The sequence below is a fragment of the Schistocerca cancellata genome, chromosome 12, assembly GCF_023864275.1.
Source record: "Schistocerca cancellata isolate TAMUIC-IGC-003103 chromosome 12, iqSchCanc2.1, whole genome shotgun sequence".
In the NCBI taxonomy this organism is placed as follows: domain Eukaryota; kingdom Metazoa; phylum Arthropoda; class Insecta; order Orthoptera; family Acrididae; genus Schistocerca; species Schistocerca cancellata.
Window position 1 is genome coordinate 31,041,212 of NC_064637.1, and position 24,338 is coordinate 31,065,549.

The 24,338-nt window shown below is 40.1% G+C and overlaps 1 protein-coding gene across 1 annotated transcript in view; it reads right to left on the minus strand.

Moving 5' to 3' along the window:
- LOC126109417 (intermembrane lipid transfer protein Vps13) overlaps nt 1-24,338 on the minus strand; it is a 443,304-nt gene that overhangs the window by 279,341 nt on the left and 139,625 nt on the right. The window contains exons 24-26 of the mRNA XM_049914452.1: nt 19,057-19,210; nt 16,737-16,905; nt 6,844-6,980 (exon numbers count right to left, since the gene is read on the minus strand). Coding sequence (XP_049770409.1) covers nt 6,844-6,980; nt 16,737-16,905; nt 19,057-19,210 — 460 coding nt within the window. The remainder of the gene's footprint in view (nt 1-6,843; nt 6,981-16,736; nt 16,906-19,056; nt 19,211-24,338) is intronic.

Below are 24,338 nucleotides of genomic sequence, written 5' to 3' on the forward strand. Positions count from 1 at the left end.
GATCACGTTTCGCCACATTTTGTGAAAGTGCATGTGAAGTGCAGTAGTGAGTGGAAATTTGTGAAACACTGAGTGAAAACAATGCACAAAATAGCAGATGATCGAGACACCAACCAGAAACATGAAACAGGATGAGAAATATAAGTACTGAAACATAAATAACCTCTACCCAGGAAACAGATCTTCACAAATACACAATAATTTTCTTCATGGCTAGATTGTAGATGACATGTTCTCAAAAGAATGATGAAAACGAACACTAAAACCAGTGTATAATAATAGAGTTCAGTTAGCAACGTAATTTTAAGGTGAGTATCTAAACAAAACAGAGCAAATTGTGCATATTGTAATTCTTAGGCCTACAGCAGCTAAAGTATTAAAATTTGATATTGTACTTTATAGAAATAAAAATTTGACCCGCTGAAGACGACGCATAGGTGTTTAAACACATCTGGGTAAATATAACAACAAACTAATTGTGTTTGCATAAAGCCGATTTTCAAAACAACCCAGGTTTCAAATCGCAAACACGGAAGAACATAAAGAGGAGCTTCAAAACTTAGTAAAATGAGTATAATTTAATGATTTGGAGTTAACTCCATTAACAAAGCAAAATTTTATGACTTTTATAAATTCCAAATTACAGCTTGATCATCGTGTCACAGAATTTCACCTCACTCTGGAGATCGCTGCCAATCATAAAATGAAACATCACCTGGAAATGATAGCATGATATTCCTTTAACTCAGTAAAATAATATATGCAAATTAAGGAAATACATTGTTGCAGTGATGAAACATGTAATTTAGAGCCTTAATAGAAACAGATTCTTTCCTGTCTTTGTATGAAATTATTCACTTTTATTCTGTGTAAATTTTTATGTAATTTGGTAAGATGTATGTAAAAACTTTAATTGTATACATCAAAATTCAATACGTAACAATGAAAATAATTTTTAAAACCATATAAATAGAGGAGATTTGTGCGCCACGATACGTCAGTCTTAGGTCAGTCTCAAGTCAATCTTGGACCAAATTTTGTTTCAACAGCATGTAGTCAGATTTTGTACATTCACTGCCGAACATCTAGCTTGCAAAATAAAATTCTCAGTGAACAAGAAGTACTGATACTTATTTCTATCATTGCACGATTCCCGTATGGTGACGCAGTAACATCAAGATGAACCTACGGCAGCATTAAGAAGTAGCAACCCGGATTACACAAGATATGTATTATTTTACTGTGGAGGATATCAATAATAAGATGTGGTGAATTAGTCATTTTTGCCATGTTATACTAAAAGTGCTGATTCAAGTTTTAATGACGGTTTTGTTGCATTCTGTTTGAGTGTATAAATAAAGTTCATTTATTCTTGCTACAGGGGCACATCAACTGGTGTGGATCTCGTGACCCTGTCACAAAACAGGGGCATTAAATGTATACAAAGAAGGGCAGTTCAAATTTTTACAGGGTTCTTTTACTGGTGACGGAGTGTAACACAAATACTAAAAATCCTTCACTGACACATTCTACAAAAGAAGCAGTAACTTTTATGAGAACATAGGTAGAAAATTTCAAGAGTAGTCTTCCAGAATGGAAAATATGAATATTCTTCATCACATTAGGTACAAACCATGTAGATATCACACAATCAGATTAACAACAGTTTCTGCAACTGTGTACAACTAGTCATTCTTCCTATTCTCCACCTGTCAGTGGAACAATGGAAAGAATCTGCTGACTACTTTGAAGTATATGGTAGAGGATAAAGCATGTATATTTACAGGTGGAAATGCTGCACTCTGCCTAAACTTCATTTTCGGTCCATTTGGACACGTCCTTGGAGAACTCCCAATCTCTCACAGAGTATATTGTGGTATTAGGAGGGATCCATTCAACTTTGCATTCAGGATCAGGGCAGTTTATTCACAAAATGTATTTTACATTAGAGAGAATGACAGCCCTAGAAACAAGAACTGCACTGATAAGTCTAACATCACTTCATACCTGAATGACCGCAACTTTACACTGTTTCAAGTTACTCGTAAGTGAAACGCAATGATTAAAATTTAACCTCTGTGCGCATGTTACTGAAACTCTAATCTTCATCCTCTACTTCTAGCAACACTTTTAACATCAAATTTGTCTCAATGTTAGATGCACCCATACGACAAACTATTTTAAATATTTGTGTCTGGGGAAAATTTGCTAATCTTGCACTGCTACAAAGGGAAATTCCAATAGTGCTCACACAGGAAAAACATAACACTCACATACCTATCTCAGTTTTTACAAGAACTGTAGATCCACCCTCAACATCAGATGACACTCACTCCATTCCATTCCATTTGCCTCTCCTACCTAAATGTATGTACAACCTCTAGATGGGCTTACTTTTGGCATCAATATACAAGGGTTGTTTGAAATGTTCTCAGAACAGAAAAGAAAAGAAAAAAGGTACTTAAATCACTGAAACTTTATTTTATTTTTCAATGTAGTCTCCTTGTAGATTAATGCACTTGGTCCAACAATGTTCCAGTGCCTTGATCCCATCTCAAAAATGGAGTTTCCTCCAGTCCTGCAAAATAGTTGTCAACTTCGGCTATCAGTTATTCGTTGGAAGTGAATCTTCGTCCACCAAGAAAAATTTTCAGTTTTGGGAAAAGATGGAAGTCCAGCATAGCCATATCAGGTGAATAAGGCAGGTGTGGCAACAATTTACACCTTAGTTCGTGTAATTGTGCCATGCTGACAGCACCTGTGGGCATGCATTGTCTTGATGGAAGAAGACATTCTTCCTTTATAAACCTGGCCTTTTTTCACATATCTTTTGTTTCAATTTGTCCAGAAGGTTAGCATTGTATTCCTTAGTAATTGTTGCCCAGTGGGGAGATAATCTCCATACAGAATCCCCTTTACATCCCGGAACACTGATACAATGACCTTTCCCACCGAAGGTATTGTCCTTGCTTTCTTTGGTGGCAGAGAATTGGCATGTTTCCACTGCTTTGACTGTTTTGTCTCTGGAGTATAGTAGTGCATCCAAGTTTCATCTGTCAGCACAAACTGGCACAAAAAAATCTTGTTTGTTTCTCCTGAAAGATTGTTCCGATATGTCCATTCTCAGGTGCCTTTGATCCAGCGTCAAGAGTCGCGGCACCCATCTTGCAGATAATTTTTTCATTTGTAATTCTTCAGTTAAAATGTGATATACCCTTTCAGATGACATCTGGCAAGCGTGAGCAATTTCACGCACTTTCAATCGGCGATCCCATGTGACAATTCTGTGCACTTTTGCAATGATTTCTAGAGTAGTGACACATCTTGGCCGACCACAGTGTGGATCATCATCTAAGCTCTCCTGACAAAATTTAAATTCATTTATCCACTTGGCAACAGTTGAATATGAAGGAGCAGAGTCCACAGTGTATACTGGAAACTGACACAAATGTCGTTTGCTTTCATACCTTTGTTTACGAAGTACTTCATCACTATCAGGTTATCCTCCATTCAGAGGCTGTTGCATGCAACGACTGTTATATTGATTTGTAAATAATAGATTTCAGTTATCAGTCATCCTTTGGAATTTTTATCGGCAGATCTAGATTTCAGCTAGAAACTAGCCATTCTCAATGCACTATCAGTTTCGATCAATGCATGTAATGCCTGCTGGTCAGGTTTCATTCACAGTTCACTGAATGAACTGTGGATGAAGCCCGACCAACAGGCATTACATGCATTGATCAACAATGATAGTACATTGAGAATGGCTAGTTTCTAGCTGAAACCTGGATCTGCCAATAAAAATTCCGAAGGATACTTGATCACAGCTCGAATATCGATTTTTTCCATCTTCACAAATCACTACGCGGGAACAACAACAGAGCCACATCACCGCCACAGCTCTCTTCCAAGAGCACTGGATGTGGCACGTGTTTACAGGCAACAGTCCAATGAATATCACGTGAACAACTCATTGCGTTAGCACTGACCTCTCGTGGTGATTTCCAGAACTTTTCGAATCACCCTCGTAATAACAAATTATGAGCGAAACTTTATCAGATTTGAATGGCTCAAGTGTTTGACATAACAATAGTGCATGTGTGAATAAGAAAAGGTAACTATCCTAAACAGAGTTTGATTTAAAATCAAGTAATTTTCACGGAGACTACTGCAGAGTGAAACTAAATAGAGTAAAAATAGTTTTGTAAAGACAATGGCCACTGTGAGTGTGGACTGAATGATTGTCAAGCTGAAAGTGCTATCTAATGGACAGTAATCTTAATTAGAAGCACCCTTGGCTTAATTATTAAATATAACCTAGAACATTATGTTACCTATTAAATTTATGGGGACAATGCCATGAACTATAAAAAATCCAAACAAAGACATATACATCTAAGTTGTACCAGTTATTAGGGTTTCTTCCTGTTCCATTCTCGTATGGAGCACAGGAAGAATGATAGTTTAAATGGCTCCTTGTGTGTTGTAATTAATTTAATCTCCTGAGGAAAAGATTAATAAACTGTGGTTTTAGTTGCCCGAGATTGCAGTCGTGTGTGTGAGTTGCATTTGCACGAGTGTGCGTATGTGTGTGTATTGCTGACAAAGGCCTTAATGCAGGGGCGGGCAAACGTTGCACGCGGCTCGTGAGTGCACAGCACTGCACGTGTGCTGCTAGCGTGCAATCGCCGAATGCGGCAGTGGCGACAGCCGGCAGGTTGCGGCAGTGTAGTACAAGGCTAAGCCGCGGACGTTGATGCGAAGCGACCACTACGTAGTGAACGTTGTATTTCAAGAACCGGAAAATGCAGAGTGAATCAAGGAAACGGAGACGTGGAGATTTGCTATCTTTTAAAAAGTAATGGGAGAATCATTTTTTCTTTGTGCAAAGACGTGAAAATTCGAAATGTTTAATAGTTGGCAGTATTCTCGTTGGTCAGTGGAAGTTTACAATTGAAGGCCATTATAATAAATTTCACAAGGACTAGTACAATTTATTGTCGGATTCTGAGCGGATGGGGAAATTGACTGAGCTTAAGAAGAGCGACCTGACGATATTAGATGCATCTGTCCTAGTTGCCGTTGTCACGAGAGATCTGCGACTTTCTCTCGTCATGTCTCTCATCCAACTGATTTAACATTTTATGGAGCACTGTTTTCAAGTTTTCAGGACAACAACAATAATAGCCCAGCGGTACGTGCAAGCTATAAAATTGCGCTTAATATAGTGAGAGCTGGAAAACCATTTGCTGAATTAATAAGCCTCAGTTAAGAGCAAACATAAATGATAAAAATTTACGTAACTGTTTGCGTTTGTATGCAGAAATTTTGTTCCAGATATTAAACGTATTGTAAAGTCCACCTGTGATAATTAAATAAAACGTATCGTAGTTAATAGGTACTCTTTCAAAGCACGATTTATTTGAAGCACTCCTGCTAACCTTATTCCATCATTCAATAAAGCAAGCTAGAAAAACAAAACGCATTACAGAGGAAGGAGTGGACAGAAGGTATGGTGGGGAGGGGAGGTAAGCGGGTGGCCAGCTTGCCCCCATGTGCACGCAGAACACCTGTTAACTGCACGCGTGCAAGTGCACCGCACACGTGCAGGATTGCTGCCCGCCCCTGCCTTAATGGCTAAAAGCTATAATTGAGAGAGTGTTTTTGTTGTGCTGATCTACTACTCAGCATCTCCACTATATGGTGAGTAGCAACTTTCCTTCCCATAATAGTGTTAATCTTCTTCTTGCAATCCCTACATGAGCAATAGAGTCGTCATTTACAGCTGGTCTTGAAACTCTGTTAATAGACTTTCTTGGGACGGTTCATGTCTATCTACAAGAGTCTTCCAACTTAGTTCCTTCAGTCTCTCTGTAACACTCTTCCAAGGATTAAACAAAAATGTGACCATTCATAATGCCCTTCTCTTCATCTGTTCAATATCCCCTGTTAATCCTATTTAGTATGGGTTCTACATTCAACAATGGGTTGCACGAGATATTTGTAGGTATTCTCCTTTGTAGACTATTTGCCTTTTTGCACAGTATTCTATCAATAAACCAAAATCTACAATCCAGGTATTTGTAGAAGTTGGGCGATTCCATCTGTGACTCACTGATATTACAGTCATAGGATACTACATTTTCTCATTTTGTGAAACTCACAATTTTACATTTCTGAACGTTTAAAGCGAGTTGCCTATCTTTGTACCACTGCATCACATTTTGGGGCTTCTTCCTATTTCATTTGAGTATTGAGCATGGGGACAACTGCTTAAATGCCTCTGTGCAAACTGTAATTAGTCTTTGCAGTCCGCACTGGAGCCATATGTAACCAGTTGTATATATTCCTAGATTTTACATTTAGTACTGGCTCTAAATGCTTTGGAAGCAGGCTTTCACGAGATAGTTGACGTAAATCTTCAAGCATCTGCCAGTTCGAGTTTTTCAGTGACTCCGTAATGCTTTCCCATGGGTCAGACAAACCTGTCACAATTCGTGCTGCTCTTCTTTGTAAGCATACAATAGCTCCTGTTGGTCCTATCTGGTACGGGTCTAACATGCTCCAGCAATATTCTAGGATGGATCACACAAGCATTTCCTAAAGCTGAATTTGTGAAGACTGAGCAGTTCAGGTGCCAATAATGCTTGTGGACACACCATGTAAGCTGAGTGTAATGCACAGTGTAAACTAAATTCTCCTATTCGTATGCACTTCCCACAGCCCACATACTTGAAATGCGCCAAGGAGCAAAGTAGTTATTCACTGCAAGTAGTTCATATCAGAGGAGGTTATCACCGATACCATCTTTACAAGTGAACAAAAATGATCCACACTTACAGCTTTCAGTCCACCAGTGTAGAGATCAATGATGAGGTTTTCCATTGTGAACGTGAACTTGAGAGATGTCGTCACTGCGGCAGTTTCAGCTTCTGCTTGTGTATCTGACACTGATGGTTTCTGATATATCTGAGGAACTGTTACAGACAATGAAACATATTAGAATTTAAAATAAAAATAAAAGTTCCTAAGTAGTTTTAAAGTTCATGGATATTGTTACAAGCAATATGAAATCTATTGCACAAGTCAACATAGGGCTGTCTAAGTAATATTTTAGTAGGGTTCATTCAACTGTGGTAATTTTATTTGCACTGTTTCAGCAGCAGTTGTACAAAGGCATTTCAGTAAATACTCACAGCGGAAGTAAGGAGGGAAGACTAGGGTTTAGTGTCCTGTAAACAGTAAGGCTATTAGGGACAGGGCACAAGCTGGGACAGGGAAGGAAATTTCAAACAGAACCGTCCCAGTATTTACCCCGAGTGATTTAAGGAAATCACAAAAAACATAAACCTGGATGGTCATTCAAATTCACTAAGCTCTGACACAATACATTCACAACTACACATAACAGTGTTCTGACCGTGACCCACACTTGCAACATATTGAGGAGATTTCACAGTGGCCTTTCGCAGCCAAATACAAAAGTGCCACCCGCAGGCTCCGCCAGCATCTGCATTTATGTTCAAACGTGTCTTCCTCAGAGTGTTTTCACATGTGTGTCTGATCCCTGTAATTTATGAACTAATACAATTTGGCTCAATGACACTGATTTAACAGTAGAAATTACAGTAAAGATGAGAGCTCCCGTCTTACAAAATGCAACTGAAATGTGATGCTACTAAGGGTACTGTCGTTACAAATTAGTGCTGATGGCACGGCCATCTTTGCCTCCAGACAGACGACAGGTATTCAAATTTTAACATCGGAATAATATCTAAACTTTTAACATCGTGACCTCGTCCTCACTTTCTTTCAAGAGACCAGTGTTTTAAGAGATTAATGCAAACAGGCAACCAGTTTCACATTTGTCCCCAAGCACCAGGCCACGACAATCTGTGCTGACAGTCTTTTTGTCGTGCCTTTCTGCGTCCCAGCATCTCCGTTGTATGCTGAGTAGCAACTATGCTTTACATGAAACTGTCCTGTGTTAAAGTTGTTTACACCTGTGAACTCCTCATCTGTGACCCTTATCACCACTAGAATGATTCACCATTCACCTGTGCTCTGCTTACATACTTTCCTTATGTGTCAAGTGCCCACAATGCCACTAGGTGGCATTCTGTTTTGCAGTGGGCAGTGGCCATACTCCGGGATGACAATCGTGGGAGAGCAATACGTACATAAACAGATGGCGGTAGTATCGTGTACACGAGATATAAAAGGACAGTGCACTGGTAGTGCAGTTATTTCTACTCGTGCGATTAATGTGAAAAGGTTTCCGATGCCATTGTAGTCACACGACTTCGAACACGGAACGGTAATTGAGGCTAGAGGGATGGGACATTCCATTTAGGAAAGTTTTACGAAAGTCGATATTCCGAGATCAGGAGTGTGCCGAGAACACCAAGTTTCAGGCATTACCTCCCAACACCGACAGCCCAGTAGCCAACAGCCCTCACGTAATGACCGAGAGCAGTGGCGTTTGCATAGTTTTCAGTGCCAACACACAAGCAACACTGCGTGAAATAACCATAATGTGGGACCTACACCAATGTATCCATTAGGACAGTGAGGCAAACTTTGGTGCAAATGGGTTACACAGCGGACAACCGACGTGACTGTCTTTGCTAACGGCACGACATCACTCACAGTGCCTCTCTCGGGCTCGTGACCTTATCGGTCGGACACTAGGTGACTAAAAACTCGTGGTCTGCTCAGACGAGTCCAATCTTTTGGCGGCAAGAGCTGACGGTAGGGTTCGATGTGGCGCAATCTCCACGAAGCTGGGACACGAGTGGTCGATAAGGCACTGTGCCAGCTGGTGGTGGCTCCGTGATGGTGTGGGTTGTGTTTACACAGAACTGACTGGGTCCTCTACTCCAATTGAACTGATCATTGAGTAGAAATGGTTATGTTTGACTGTTTGGAGACCACCTGCATGGACTTCATGTTCCCAAACATATCACCGTGCCACAATTCTTCTCAATTGGTTTGAAGAACATTTTGGACAATTCGAACAAACGATTTGGCCACAGAGATTGCCCGATGTGAATCCCACCGAACAGTTACGGGACATAATCTAGAGATCAGTTTGGGCACAAAATCCTGCACTGGCAACATGTTCGCAGTTACGGATGGCTTCAAATGTGAACATTTTAGGTTTTCCATTACTGTTACGGACATCAAATGAAACAACAAGTTTAGTGTTAACACCACCAGTGGCTGGTAACAGTAAACTTGTCGTCTCATTCGATTATGGATGGCTGTAGAGGCAGCGTGGCTCAATATTTCTGCAGGGGACTTCCAACGATTTGTTGAGACTGAGTGATTCTTTACAATGTGCAAAAGGAGGTCCAACACAATATTAGGAGGCATCCCATGACCTTCTGTCACCTCAGTGTAATGTTTTTGGTTTATCAGTGTATCACCAGCAAACCCCTGTTCTTTAAATAGGGGAACTCCCATGTACAAAATATCTCAAAATGTTTGATTATAAATGACTTACCGAGTTAAAGATTTACTTTATGCATGTAAGCAAGAAAAAGTTTAAGATAGATTTAAATTATGCTTAAAATTTGTTAGAAGTCACTAAGTGCTCTCACACTGGTGAATATTGAAATGTGACAACATATTTAGACATTTTTAGATGAATGATGTTCATAACATTTAGTAGTAAGCGTCAGGACAGCCCACTGTGGGAGATATTATTACAATATGTTGCACAAGAGAGAGATTCTTGAACCCACTACTTGTACAGAACGTGATGGTGAATGAGTGTCTCCAGCTGCTGTGTGGAACTATTTGTCCCTGGTGGCAGGCTTTAAAGATGAGTAGAAGACAAGGAAAAACGAAAAAAAGATCACGGTTAAAAGCAATGCTGTGACAAATGACCTTTGAATTGGGTTGTTGTTGTTGTTGTTGTTGTTGTCTTCAGCCCTGAGACTGGTTTCATGCAGCTCTCCATGCTACTCTATCCTGTGCAAGCTTCTTCATCTCCCAGTACTTACTGCAGCTTACATCCTTCTGAATCTGCTTAGTGCATTCACCTCTTGGTCTCCCTCTACGAATTTTACCTTCCACGCTGCCCTCCAATACTAAATTGGTGGTCCCTCGATGTCTCCGAACATGTCCCACCAACAGATCCCTTCTTGTAGGCAAGTTGTGCCACAAACTCCTCTTCTCGCCAGTTATATTCAATACCTCCTCATTAGTTATGTTATCTACCCATCTAATCTTCAGCATTCTTCTGTAGCACCACATTTCGAAAGCTTCTATTCTCTTCTTGTCTAAGCTATTTATCGTCCACGTTTCACTTCCATACATGGCTACACTCCATACAAATACTTTCACAAACGATTTCCAGACACTTAAATCTATACTCTATGTTAATAAATTTCTCTTCTTCAGAAACACTTTCCTTGCCATTGCCAGTCTACATTTTATATCGTCTCTACTTCGACCATCATTAGTTATTTTGCTCCCCAAATAGCAAAACTCCTTTACTACTTTAAGTGTCTCATTTCCTAATCTAATTCCCTCAGCATCACCCGACTTAATTCGACTACAGTCCATTATCTTCATTTTGCTTTTGTTGATGTTCATCTTATATCCTCCTTTCAAGACACTGTCCATTCCGTTCAACTGCTCTTCCAAGTCCTTTGCTGTCTCTGATAGAATTACAATGTCATCGGCGAACCTCAAAGTTTTTATTTCTTCTCCATGGACTTTAATACCTACTCCGAATTTTTCTTTTGTTTCCTTTACTGCTTCCTCAATATACAGATTGAATAAAATCGGGGAGAGGCTACCACCCTGTCTCACTCCCTTCCGAACCACTGCTTCCCTTTCATACCCCTCAACTCTTATAACTGCCATCTGGTTTCTGTACAAATTGTAAATAGCCTTTCGCTCCCTGTATTTTACCCCTGCCACCTTTAGAATTTGAAAGAGAGTATTCCAGTCAACATTGTCAAAACATACAACTAACTTCTTGTCTTGCTTTTGCCCAAGCTACATACGCATCATAGGTACAAAACAGTCTGTCAATCCGCTCAGTATACACGATTGTGTTATTAAAGGAGGTGTGAACAGAGAAAGTTCAAAGTTCAGTAGCTTATGTCATTCAAGTGGATTCTGGGCAATTAACACTCTCTTTCAGCACCCACCCATGTGCAAAGATGTGGGGTTCTATGAAAATTGCTGGAACACTGTTGGGTGGAACTGACTAGCAGGTGTACCCCAGCAAACATCAAGAAAAGGAGAGCAAAACATTTCTTATTTACCCTGCAGCAGTAGTCGCACATGGACTTGCAGCCTGCACGAATGTATTTTTTCCTTTCCATTTAATCTCTCTGGACCTAGGAATTACGAATTACATGACCAGAGTACCTTCCTGCAATTGACACTAATATGTTGCTCCTTTGTTTCATCTGGACAAGGGCAGCAGTGGTGGAATGGTCAATGGACTGACAGTTCCAAGCAAGCAATGCCATTTGACATAATTTGCACCATTGACTTTACATGAAATAGTAATAGAGAAACTGCTACACACATATTAAAGCTGTTTATTCTATGGTGCTCCTGTTATTGTAGTGTTACTCTGTACAAGTTGCAGTGTTCTGTTAGGTACACATCAATTAACTGCGCTGCTTACTTATTTTTGTGGAATGGAATTGCCAATTGAATCTGCAAAGCTAAATAAGCATCTAGAGGGTTCAAATATCTTTGCAAAACAGAAATGGCAGTTACTTACAACAACACAAAAGGAGGTGCAGGCATGTGGGATAAATTGTGCGCTATCTACAACAGCGCAAGATGTGCTCGCCAATGGCGGACTGTCATATTTTATTCCCTACAGAATAAACACGGATGTTGGAAACATCAATTCCTTAACAATTCTTGCTGCTAACAAATGAGACAGCTGCATTGGACAAGGAGATTTTCTGTGCCTGTTACTTCACGACACCGTTCCAGAATGCGTGTGAGTTCGAGATTCCATTAAAATTTAACATAGTAAATTATATATTCACAACTAGCTGTCACCTGTGAGTGTGCTCACACACCAGTATTTTTGTTATGCTGATTGACGGGGAGCAAGTAAGCTGGCTCTCTGTATACAGTGGTGTTAAGACATACATATAAAAACTTATGCAGTGCATGTATACAGGCCTATAATGAACGAGTGTCTGGTCATTTTGCTGTATGTTGAATCTGAAAGCATGCATTATATTTTCTAATTATATTTAAAAGATACCTCAATTCATTACACTTGTACAGAGGCAGATCTTATTGGGATTATACTGGCGCAATTAGTATTGGATGTGAGATTCTGTCACAAGAGCAACACATACCAACCATTTATCCTTTCAATTTCAATGCATTGTACTTCTACATTGTTTCTCTGTCCCACTAAAATGACTAATTTATGATTAACATAGTCGATCATCAAATCCAGCCTCACCAAAAGTCTGAGTTATATTGTAACAAATAAGCCCTCAGTCACAAATATTAAGTCAAAATTAAATATTTGTGACCGAGGGCTTATTTGTTACAATATAATTCTGACACAGTCACTGAACCTTAGCAGCTATGTTCAAAGTTTTAAAAGTCTGAGTCTTCAAGCATCTCGGAGGTTGTAAGAGATGTGTGACAAACAGCATCTAAAATGCAACAAGCTTGTGATTGTTCTAATGTCTCTGAAGCTCATAACGCCATGTGATGATCTGCATCCATGTTCCAGTGGATACGAAATTGTTCCAAGGTTTGTTGTGTTTGAGTAACCATCGCAACTCGAGCTCTCCTTGACCGATGCACTAAATCAGATTTACGTTTTCAAGACTTAAGGTAATAATTTTAAATCTGCGGGCTTACCATTGGATTTTATTGTTGTATCTCCACAGAAAGTCTCCAACTACATAGCATCTCACTATCATAAACCACGCACACAGTAACATTGGATTACACTGTCACAGAATGACATATAAACACTAAGAGTCACCAACCATCGCACCAGCATTGTCTGCATCCCACACATGTATAGCGTATTTAAAAATGTTGATAATACTCAAACAGTTAATACACTTTCCTAAGGTAACCTATGATCTTCCTCAAGATTCAAGCTATCTCCGTATCAAATTTTATCAGACCTGATTCAGGGACAGAGTTGTGAAAAAGCAGTAGATCGTGTTATTTTCACATTTAAGAGCATTGGTATTGATACGGATGCATGAATGAAATGTGTTGAGAATTTTATAAGCACTATATTGAGTATCTTACACAGAACATATCACTCAATAGAAGTATTTTTGTACATATGATAAAGTTCAAAAGTGAAAGAGTAAATAGCTTTTTCAAAGAGTAAGTTTTTTCCTAATGCATGTAATATTCTTCAAATCAATAAATATCTTGCACTACACACTTTGTAAAGTGGTCTATGTTCTTCCACCAGGTTCAATATCTCTCTCTCACCAAATTTCATCGAAATCTGTTCAGCAGCTTCAGTTAAGAAAACTTAAACAGAATTATTTTCGTGCTTACAATATTAGTAGCTATGGATTGAAAACATAGAGGATTGAATATGTGTTGTATTTATCGCTTTGAATCATATTATGTAGAACATATGAAACAATAAATGCATTTTCACAAGCAGGGTAAAGTTCAAAAGTCGAAGAGTAAATAGCTTTTTCAAAAAAGAATAATTACTGTTCCCTATTTCATTGTATATTCTTCAAATTAACAAATATGTTTTACTACATACTTTCTAAAGTAGCCTATGTTCTTCGTCAGTGTTGAAGCTATCTCTAGACCTAATTTTATCAAAATCTGTTCAGTGCTTTAGTCATGAAAACATAACAGATGACGTTACTTTCACATTTATAATATTAGTATGGATTACTTTGGTTAAGTTCTAGTTATAGATGTACATTTACTGCCTTGTGAACCGAGTCTGCAGTGACTACTAATGGTACGGAAGGTGGCACAACTAGTGGAGGGTTAAATAATGCTAGTGATCTAAAATATCACAGGGTTACAGATCGCACACGGGAAATGGAACACTGAAGCCATACAAAATACCACCCAGGTTACATTCCATTATAAACAGGTGATTTGCTCTGCATTTTAAGTTAAAGGTAGTTTATCTTGCATCTCAATGTTTATGACATCGTATTTCCCAAAGTATGTGTCTTACTATGACTTAAATTTGCAGGTCGATACAGTGGCATATGTGGATACTGTTCCAAATTTTATTGTGAATGACGTTACTACTAGAGAGGTAATAAATTAAAACGTCATTCCTGATGCTGTCGTTTTACTGTATGAGTAGCGCAAATTGTGTAAGCGATCAACTTTTTCCTTTGAAAATCTGTGTGTGTGTGTGTGTGTGTGTGTGTGTGTGTGTGTGTGTGTGTGTAGGGGGAGGGAGGGGGGGGGGGGGAGGAGGAGAGGTGTCAGTGAGAGAAAGTTTTGAAAAAGTTGGAAATTGTGTGTAAAGTTTGTTGGAAGTCACTAAGTGGTCTCATTCTCAAATGGGTACTGGATGAATAAAGTCTGTGCATTCCTGCAGGTCTCAAAAAAAAAAAAAAAAAAAAAACACACACACACACACACACTGTGGCACTGTTGTCACTCTGAATAATTATGAAGTAACTTTTGTCAGAAAAATTAAACTTCCTGGAAATTATCAATTAACATACAAAAGCCTATAAGAAAAGCAAGTAAAATGACCCACAATGTATTCCCAATAATTTATTTTACAGATGAATTATCACAAACTGACATTTCCTGCAACACACACTGGCTAGATCCATTAGGTAGTGTTAAAAGCTACCATTTAAAATCATAACAGGTGTGATGTGAAGTCATTTTTAAATGGTATGTGTCCATTTTTACATTATTTAAAGGTTGTATTAGTTCTGTAATGGACACTACAAAAATGAGTCACAGGTTGTGTGGTAACTACTTTCTCTAATAATGTGTTTCATTTTATACATCATCAGATTAACCAAAGTCACAGAAAACATGTCATACATGCGAATGGAGGCATACATCTTATACATCAACCACAAGTTTTGCACGGTCTGACTCTGCACCTACATATGAACTGTTTTCATTAACCTTGATTAATCTGATGATGTATAAAATGGAACGTGTCATTAAATAAAGTAGTCACGATACAACCTGTAACTTCCATATATTTTTTATAGTGTCCGTTATAACACTGACACAATCACGTAAGGCAACACATTGCCCAGATCTCATTAACATTTGCGATGTTCGTGACAGTCTCGGAACAAGCTGTCAGCAAGTAGATGCACCAAGTCAACTCAGAGAAATGGTCATTTGAGATGCAACCACTGTGTTGCACGTCTGTGCAATAATGTAATTGTTGTAATACAGTATTGTGACTATGTAGCCTGTTATGTAAAGCGGGCTCCCACTAAGAAGAAATGGTGCAGCTTGTCATAAATAAACCACTATAAAACGACTTGGTACCTGGATTATTTAATGGAATTCATGTAACCTGATACAGTTAGCAGATGAAATGGACCGAGGCAACGACTACTTCAGCAGCAGCAGCAGCAGCAGCAGCAGCAGCAGCAAGCAGGAAGCAGATTACTCCGAGTTACACCAAACAAATACATGTAGAAGAAACCAACTGAACTATGTAAGTGTCACTGCAGAACTAATTACTAAAGTGTAATGTTTTGGAAACTGTTCTAGTAGTAAACATTTGCATTTGTCTCAAAGTAATTCTTTGAGTGGTGGAGGCCAGTGTGATCAGTAAGAAACACTCCCATGAAACACGTTTCTTGATTGATTGGCGACTCCATGTTGTCTTGTGAACTACGACCAGGTAACAGGTATACTTGAAAAAAGAGACAGCATTGGTCATATATTTTTTACTATTGCAAAATCGATTTTCTGTCACTGAGTGACCATCTTCAGTGCTATATTGTATAACAAATTGGGATGCACTGTTGTCACTAAGCTTACGGCAATCACATAGATTGCCGTAAGCTTAGTGACAACAGTGCATCCCAATTTGTTATACAATATAGCACTGAAGATGGTCACTCAGTGACAGAAAATCGATTTTGCAATAGTAAAAAATATACGACCAATGCTGTCTCTTTTTTCAAGTATACGTTTCTTGATGTCTACGGAACACAAGATAACAGCAAATTTTTGAGGTTTTTTTGTTTAAATCAAATAATCTCTTTCTGATGCTGAAAATTTTCACCCCCAGCAAAATTTCACTGTCACCCCCAAGTAACAACAGTTTCGTTACATCGTGAAAGAGTAATTGCTGCTGTGAGCTAGTGGACATAAACTGCATCTCGAGGAAAGTCTTAATGGCTTAAAATCTATAATATTCAGCACATATAGCTTATCAAAGATTTAATTGCTGCAGTGGGGTAGCCCCATTAATTTGTTTGTAACTTGGTTTGTTAATAAAGTGTCGTTCTGAAATTCTGGTGGCTTTCACTGCAGGACCTCGCATCCTAGTTTACCAGCTCTAAGGTACTTCCACCTTTTCACCACGTGTGCAAAGATGGTATAAGCGGCTGAGAGTGTGGGTCATACTTAAAGTTAAAAGTTGGCACTGACAATCATTGAATAGCCAAACATGATAAGTAGTCAACTTTTCACCCCTGTCAGTCCCAGGCACAGAAAATCTGGACTACTCCAAATCACACGACAGTAAGTAATTAATATTACAGGGAGACTCTTACCATTGAGCGTGGTAGGCCTCTGATCCATTCGGGACGTTCCACCAGACTCCCAGTCTGTCTGAGGCGGCTTACTTTTGACTGTCGGCTTCGGTTGCTCAGGCTGACCCTCAGCGAGATTTCCCGTCAGGACACGCATCACCATACGGTAATCTTCTTGGCTCAGAGTTACCTACAAAAGAAATGGTATTTTCTCAGTAAAACTTATGTCCACATTAGCTATGCACAGCTGCAATAATACAAACAAATGAAGTACATCACATGAAGAATTAATATACAGGGTGTTACATTCGGGAGGACGACGGTTCAATCCCGTATCCGGCCATCCAGATTTAGGTTTTCCGTGATTTCCCTAAACCGCTCCACGCAAATGCCGGGATGGTTCCTTTGAAAGGGCACGGCCGAATTCCTTCCCCGTCCTTCCCCAATCTAATGAGACCGATGATCACGCTGTCTGGTCTCCTGCCCCAAAACAACCAACCAACCAACCAACCAACCAACCAACCAACCAGGGTGTTACAAAAAGGTACAGCCAAACTTTCAGGAAACATTCCTCACTCACAAAGAAAGAAAATATGTTATGTGGACATGTGTCCGGAAACACTTACTTTCCATGTTAGAGCTCATATTATTACTTCTCTTCAAATCACATTAATCATGGAATGGAAACACACAGCAACAGAACGTACCAGCATGACTTTAAACACTTTGTTACAGGAAATGTTCAAAATCTCCTCCGTTAGCAAGGATACACACATCCACCCTCCGTCGCATGGAATCCCTGATGCGCTGATGCAGCCCTGGAGAACGGCGCATTGTATCACAGCCGTTCACAATACGAGCATGAAGAGTCTCTACATTTGGTACTGGGGATGCGTAGACAAGAGCTTTCAAATGCCTCCATAAATGAAAGTCAAGAGGGTTGAGGTAAGGAGAGCGTGGAGGCTACGGAATTGGTCCGCCTCTACCAATCCATCCGTCACCGAATCTGTTGTTGAGAAGCGTACGAACACTTCGACTGAAATGTGCAGGAGCTCCATCGCGCATGAACCACATGTTGTGTCGTACTTGTAAAGGCACATGTTCTAGCAGCACAGGTAGAGTATCCATATGAAATCATGATAACGTGCTCCACTGAGCGTAGGTGGAAGAACATGGGGCCCAATCAAGATATCACCAACAATGCCCAAACGTTCACAGAAAATGCACAATTGCGTGCGGATTCTAGTCAGCCCACACATGTTGATTGTGAAGATTTACAATTTTATCCCGTTGGAATGAAGCCTCATCCATAAAGAAAACATTTGCACTGAAATGAGGATTGACACATTGTCGGATGAACCATTCGCAGAAGTGTATCCGTGGAGGCCAATCAGCTGCTGATAGTGCCCGCACACGCTGTACATGATACAAAAACAACTGGTCCTCCCGTAGCACTCTCCATACAGTGACGTGGTCAACATTACCTTGTACAGCAGCAACTTCTCTGATGCTGACATTAGGGTTATCGTCAACTGCACGAAGAATTGCCTCGTCCATTGAAGGTGTCCTCGTCATTCTAGGTGTTCCCCAGTCGCGAGTCATAGGCTGGAACGTTCCGTGCTCCATAAGACGCCGATCAATTGCTTCAAACGTCTTCCTGTCGGGACACCTTCGTTCTGGAAATCTGTCTCGATACAAACATACGGCGCCACGGCTATTGCCCTGTGCTAATCCATACATCAAATGGGCATCTGCCAACTCCGCATTTGTAAACATTGCACTGACTGCAAAATCACGTTCGTGATGAACACTAATCTGTTGATGCTACGTACTGATGTGCTCAATGCTAGTACTGTAGAGCAATGAGTCGCATGTCAATACAAGCACCAATGTCAACATTACCTTCCTTCAATAAGGCCAACTGGCGGTGAATCGAAGTACAGTACATTCAGACGAAACTAAAATGAGCTCTAACATGGAAATTAAGCATTTTCAGACACATGTCCACATAACATCTTTTCTTTATTTGTGTGTGAGGAATGTTTCCTGAAAGTTTGGCCGTATCTTTTTGTAACACCCTGTAATATTTACAAAAGGAAAAGGGGTGCATGGTGTGGAGATGGGCCAGGGTGTGACACCTACCCCCCCCCCTTCCCCAGTGCAAGAAGGCGCCCCCCCCCCCTGCCCCCTCTCTTCACCCTGGTGCAGGAAGGGGCAGGGCCCCTGATGCAAGAAGGGTTGCGGACCCCAATGTGGAATTGGACTGTTGACAAGTGCTAACCAATCGCTACCTATTTTGTCCAGGTTTGTAGGCAGTCTCACTGTACATCAGATCACACACCTGGACAGTATCGAGCCGGCCCTGGAGCTCTAGGTCCGGCACGTTCTTGTACCAGCCAGCTGACAGGTTCCTCTTGACTGCAAGGACCAGCGAGATGGGCTGCAGCAGCACACATTCTCTGACTATTTTGTCCACGGAGATGTCCAGTGCCACCCTGCAGAAGAATACACCGTACCGTAACAAGACAAAACGTACCTTTCTCGTAAGTAAGTAATTCCGTGTTTTTAATTACTTAATTTTTATCCAAAATTTGCATAATGAATCAAAGTTCTTTGTAGCATACCTGGAACTTCTAAAAACAAACAAGGAAAAGACAAAAGTACAATGTCAAATTCTTGAGCTATGAAATTCACACTAACAGTAAGACAGAAAACAATAGCAACAACAACGATAATAATACAATGCTATATTAAGTGAATAATCAGTTCAATTTCTAAGAGTTAAGTAATTACAATTTGTACGTAACACACATGTATTGTGTTACATTTCGTGAAGAGAGCCCAAGTGACACTTTATTCTGATGGCACTACCCTCATAATAGAAGCTGTATACACTGAGCCGGCCATCACGTGATTTAAGTGACAGTAAAAAACTCCCACCATACAATGTTACAGACTCTTACTTTGTTAAAGAAGTAGTGCAGATTCATGGTCAGCCCTCCTTTCTATGAAATTACACTTGACTTTGGGAATAATGGCCCAGATTCAAGGTCACCACCACTCCCCTACCCACCGTATATCCATGCAACTAGCCCCAGTGGACCAATAAGATTCGTTTCATTCTTGAGCTGTCGACATAGGGACAGGATCAGAGTGTGGCTATTTGTTAATAACAAATTAATGTTATCGGAACTACGTTAAGTCATGTCACTTGAGGTCTAGTGAGAGGACGAGGATGTTCGTATTTCTTATCAGTAATAAAAAATTAAATTTATTATAGTTACATAAGTTTTGTCATTCGAGGTCTAGGGAGACAATCTGAGTGTGGGTATTGGTCAATAAACAATTAAATTTAATATTATTACATATAACTTTTCCCCCGCAGCTTTACCTGCGTAGGCATTTGACACATATATTGAAGCCAGCTCCTTCTCTGCCACTCTGTGTTCACCTCTTCCTCTCTCTGTCTGTCCACCTCAACCCTCCCACCTCTATTTGTCTCTCCCCTCTTCCCCAATCTCACCCCCCCCCCCCCCTCTCTCTCTCTCTCTCTCTCTCTCTCTCTCTCTCTCTCTCTCTCTCTAACTATATCTCCTCCCCCCCCCCCTCTCCTCCCTCTGACCATACTTTCCTCCTACCTCCCTCACACATTTCTTTAAAATCTGTATGCAGTTCAGTTCAATAGAATATCCACTAACTGGATGGATAGCTAAATGTGACCTTAGACGTAACTCTCATCTTATAGTTAAGACATTTAAGACAGTGTCTTCTAATTTTAATATTTTAAATTTATTTCCAATTTTTCCGGACGCTAATCAATAACATGCTAATCTAACTTGGTATTAGTTACCGTGTTTACTCGAATCTAAGCTGCAATCGAATCTAAGCCGCAGGTGAAAAATGAGACTCTAAATCAGGGCCGCACAAACACGGAAAACCGCACGCGTGCAAAGCGAGGTGCAGCGAGTGCCTGCACAGTGCATCGGTTCAACTCGGCATACTTCGCCTCAACTCGGCTTGCTACGTGAGGCCGACGTTGTGCGCTGCCGAATGCGCTGCCAGACGGCTTAGTCAACATTGGTATACGTAAGCGCAAGACAATTTCCGGAATAATGGAACCATCTGCTCCAAAAAAAGGGAAAATTGCCGAAAGTCAATTTAAACCGGAATGGGAACTCTCCTACGTTTTTGTGCGTTGTGATGATAAAGCCAAATGTCTAATCTGCGGTACACTAATCAAGTGTGTCAGAAAATCGTCTACTGAAAGGCACTGCAGCAAATTGCATTCAGAAAAGTATAGTGATATAACAGGGGATGCCAGAGAGAAATAATTACAGAAGTTGCAAACTCTTGCAGAAAAGAATTCTGTATCTACAAACGAGGTTTGTTGCAAGTACTTTAACATGTATATTTTGGTTAAAGGTCATGCGAAACGAAATAACATTTGTTTAGATTCCTTAGTTTTCATTTTCGCATAAATTATATCTAACATATCTTTTTTTCTCTACTTCAGGGTGAAGAAGATGAGGGGTGTTGCGAAAGGACTCTCAGAGCTTGTTACAAAGTTACTCTACATTTACCAAGAGCTGGGAGCCCATTTATGGACGGTCCATTAATAAAAAAACATTATGTTGGACGTAGTAGAGACAACGAATCCCACATTAGCTCGCACGTACAGCAGAATACCACTTTCCAGAATGACAATACATCGGAGAATCAACGACATTGCTGAGAATTTGCATGAACAACTGGCAGCCAAAATCGAAAACTTCCTAGCGTACTCCATCGCACTTGAGTCCACGGATATTAACGACACGGCTCTGTTAGCAATATTTTTTCGTGGTGCGGACGACGACCTACATGTAACGGAAGAGCTCCTAGATATGATTTCCTTGAAGGACACTGTTACAGGGGCGGATATTTTAGCAGCTGTTGAAATGGCAGCTGAAGGAATAGGACTCCCTTGGGAAAGCTGTTTTCCGTAACCACAGACGGAGCACCAGCAATGTGCGGTAAAGCGAAAGGGTTTATTGGCCTACTGCGGAAAAACTTAACATGCCGAATTTACCTTCCGTTCATTGTTTAGCACACCAAGAGGCTCTTTGTGCGAAAGTTATCGGTCTTCAAGATGTGATGAAGGTAGTGGTGCGTATCGTGAACTAATTCGTTCTCATGGACTAACTCATCGTCAATTCAAAGAATTTTTGATTTCCTTTGAAGAGGAGTATCGAGATATTCCGTACCACGCTGAGGTGCGCTGCCTGAGCAAAGGGAAAGTGATTTCCCGAATTTTTCGACTACGCCACACTGTGGCTCAGTTTTTGGAGAGCAAAGGACGTCGGGAGCCACTTTTTCATGACCCTGAATGGGTAGCTGATTTAGGATTTTTAGCAGACATTATGGCTCTCCTAAATGATTAAAATCTGAAACTCCAAAAAGAAAACAATCTCATCAACGATATGATCAGCAAAATAAACGCTTTCCAGTATAAACTGTAGCTCCTCAAAAACAACCTTTCAGAGACAAATACGCAACACTTTCCTGAACTAGGTAAGCGAGATATAAATTGTACCTTTACTAAAACAGCCTGATTTTTATAACCGCTCTAATCAAAACAGTACTATGTTTTTGTTTGACAGCATCTGTGAAGGAAGGAGCGCGCTTTGAAAAATACGTCGAGGTGCTACAATCCCTTGAAAATGCGTTTAACGACCAATTCCAGGTAATGTGCCGGTATATGACATACAGCTAAATAAAGGAGATTGCGTTACATATGCAAGTGTAACATTACATTAAAACCAATAGTTCACATTATATGTTTATCAAAATCTATCGCATTTTAGTACTTCGAAACAACGGCTTACATTACTTTCATTTATTAACATTGGCTTTGTTATTGTTTCAGGAAATTACCTACCTGCAGCCAATTCTCGATGTTTCTGTGAAACCTTTTTCGATGGATATTTAAAGTGCACCTTTAGATTTACATTTCGAACTAATTGATTTGCAAAGCGATGTTCACCGAAAGGATGTGTTTTACAATACAAAAGGTTTGCTCCAATTCTACCAGAATTTTCCGAAGGAAGAATTTCCCAAGTTACACAGAGAAGCAGCGAAGATTATTTCTATGTTTGGTTCCACTTGTGTATGTGAAAGGGTTTTTCTCTTTTGTCTTGTACAAAAACTAGATTGCTTGCGAGTATTTCTAATTGTAATTTAAAAAATTCTCTCAGAATTGCTGTCAGCCAATCTCTTGTTCCAGATCTTAGTAGCATAATTGCAAATGGTTCAAATGGCTCTGACCACTATGCGACTTAACTTCTGAGGTCATCAGTCGCCTAGAACTTAGAACTAATTAAACCTAACTAACCTAAGGACATCACACACATCCATGCCCGAGGCAGGATTCGAACCTGCGACCGTAGCGGTCGCGCGGTTCCAGACTGAAGCGCCTAGAACCGCACGGCCACACCGGCCGGCAGCATAATTGCAAATAAAATAAAGAGCATAGAGGAAGATACATTTGCGTTGAAACCAAATTTAAAATTGTTACCATTACAGTTATTATATAAATCTCTTTTGTACCGGTACACCAAACTAAGCTCTCCACCTAGTGTACATTAGTATTTGGCAATGACGAAGACAACAGGGTAAAAGCTTTGAAACAGGTCGAGACAGGCGGCGCGAGCGACACAAGCAAAGGAAGTTACAGGCAGCGCTGTTGCGCAAAGCCGAGGAGTGGGGGGTCTGCACCGTCGTCAACATAGCGCAGCCGTCTTCTGCACTCTGCACTGTGCGATGCACCGGTGCATGCACCTTGTGCGGCCCTGCTCTAAATCAAGGGAAAAAAAAAAATTTCCCGAATCTAAGCCACACCTGAAATTTGAGACTCTAAATTCAAGGGAGAGAAAAGTTTTAGGCCGCACCTCCAAATCAAAACAAAGTTGGTCCATTGTAATATGAGATACAATTTAGGTTGAATGAATGAAATACAGCTAGAGTAGTTTGGTTCGAGTCTTAAGCTTAGCAGTTAAGCTTTACCAGGTAGCCATTGCTATGCGTCAGGTGCTCCGTCCGTATTTATATGGATACTCTTCCTTTTTCATGTGCTTCGTCTGGTTTGAATCTATTGCTCATTTTTCTTTGATCTGATAAGTGCTGTTCTCTTTGTTATAGGTGTTTACGTCACTAAGCTGAAAATGCATTATTGTACTGTGTCAAGCATTGTTTGTCGCATTCTGACAATGTGTGTTTATGACCTGTTGTCGCTCGCGGCATAGCTTGCTTTTGTGCGCGCCACCGCCGCTTACGATACATAAAAAGAGAGGAATTGTCTCATTAGCGAAACAAAGGCAAGAGACTGCTATTTGTTGTTACTTACACTGCTGCTTTCTTTGATAATGATCAACAAGAACCAAATAATAGACTGTGTATGATAGAAGATGCTCTGAATGAGAGTTTAGCGAAAAATTTTCTCCATTTGAAAATCTTTGCAGACACCTCTTTTGTACATTACGTTCTGCACAGAAATTAGAGTCATCTTAGATTTAAAAATCTAGTCAGTTGCTGTGCTTCATTTCTGACTATCATTATTAGGCATAAGAATAATACGAATATAAACAT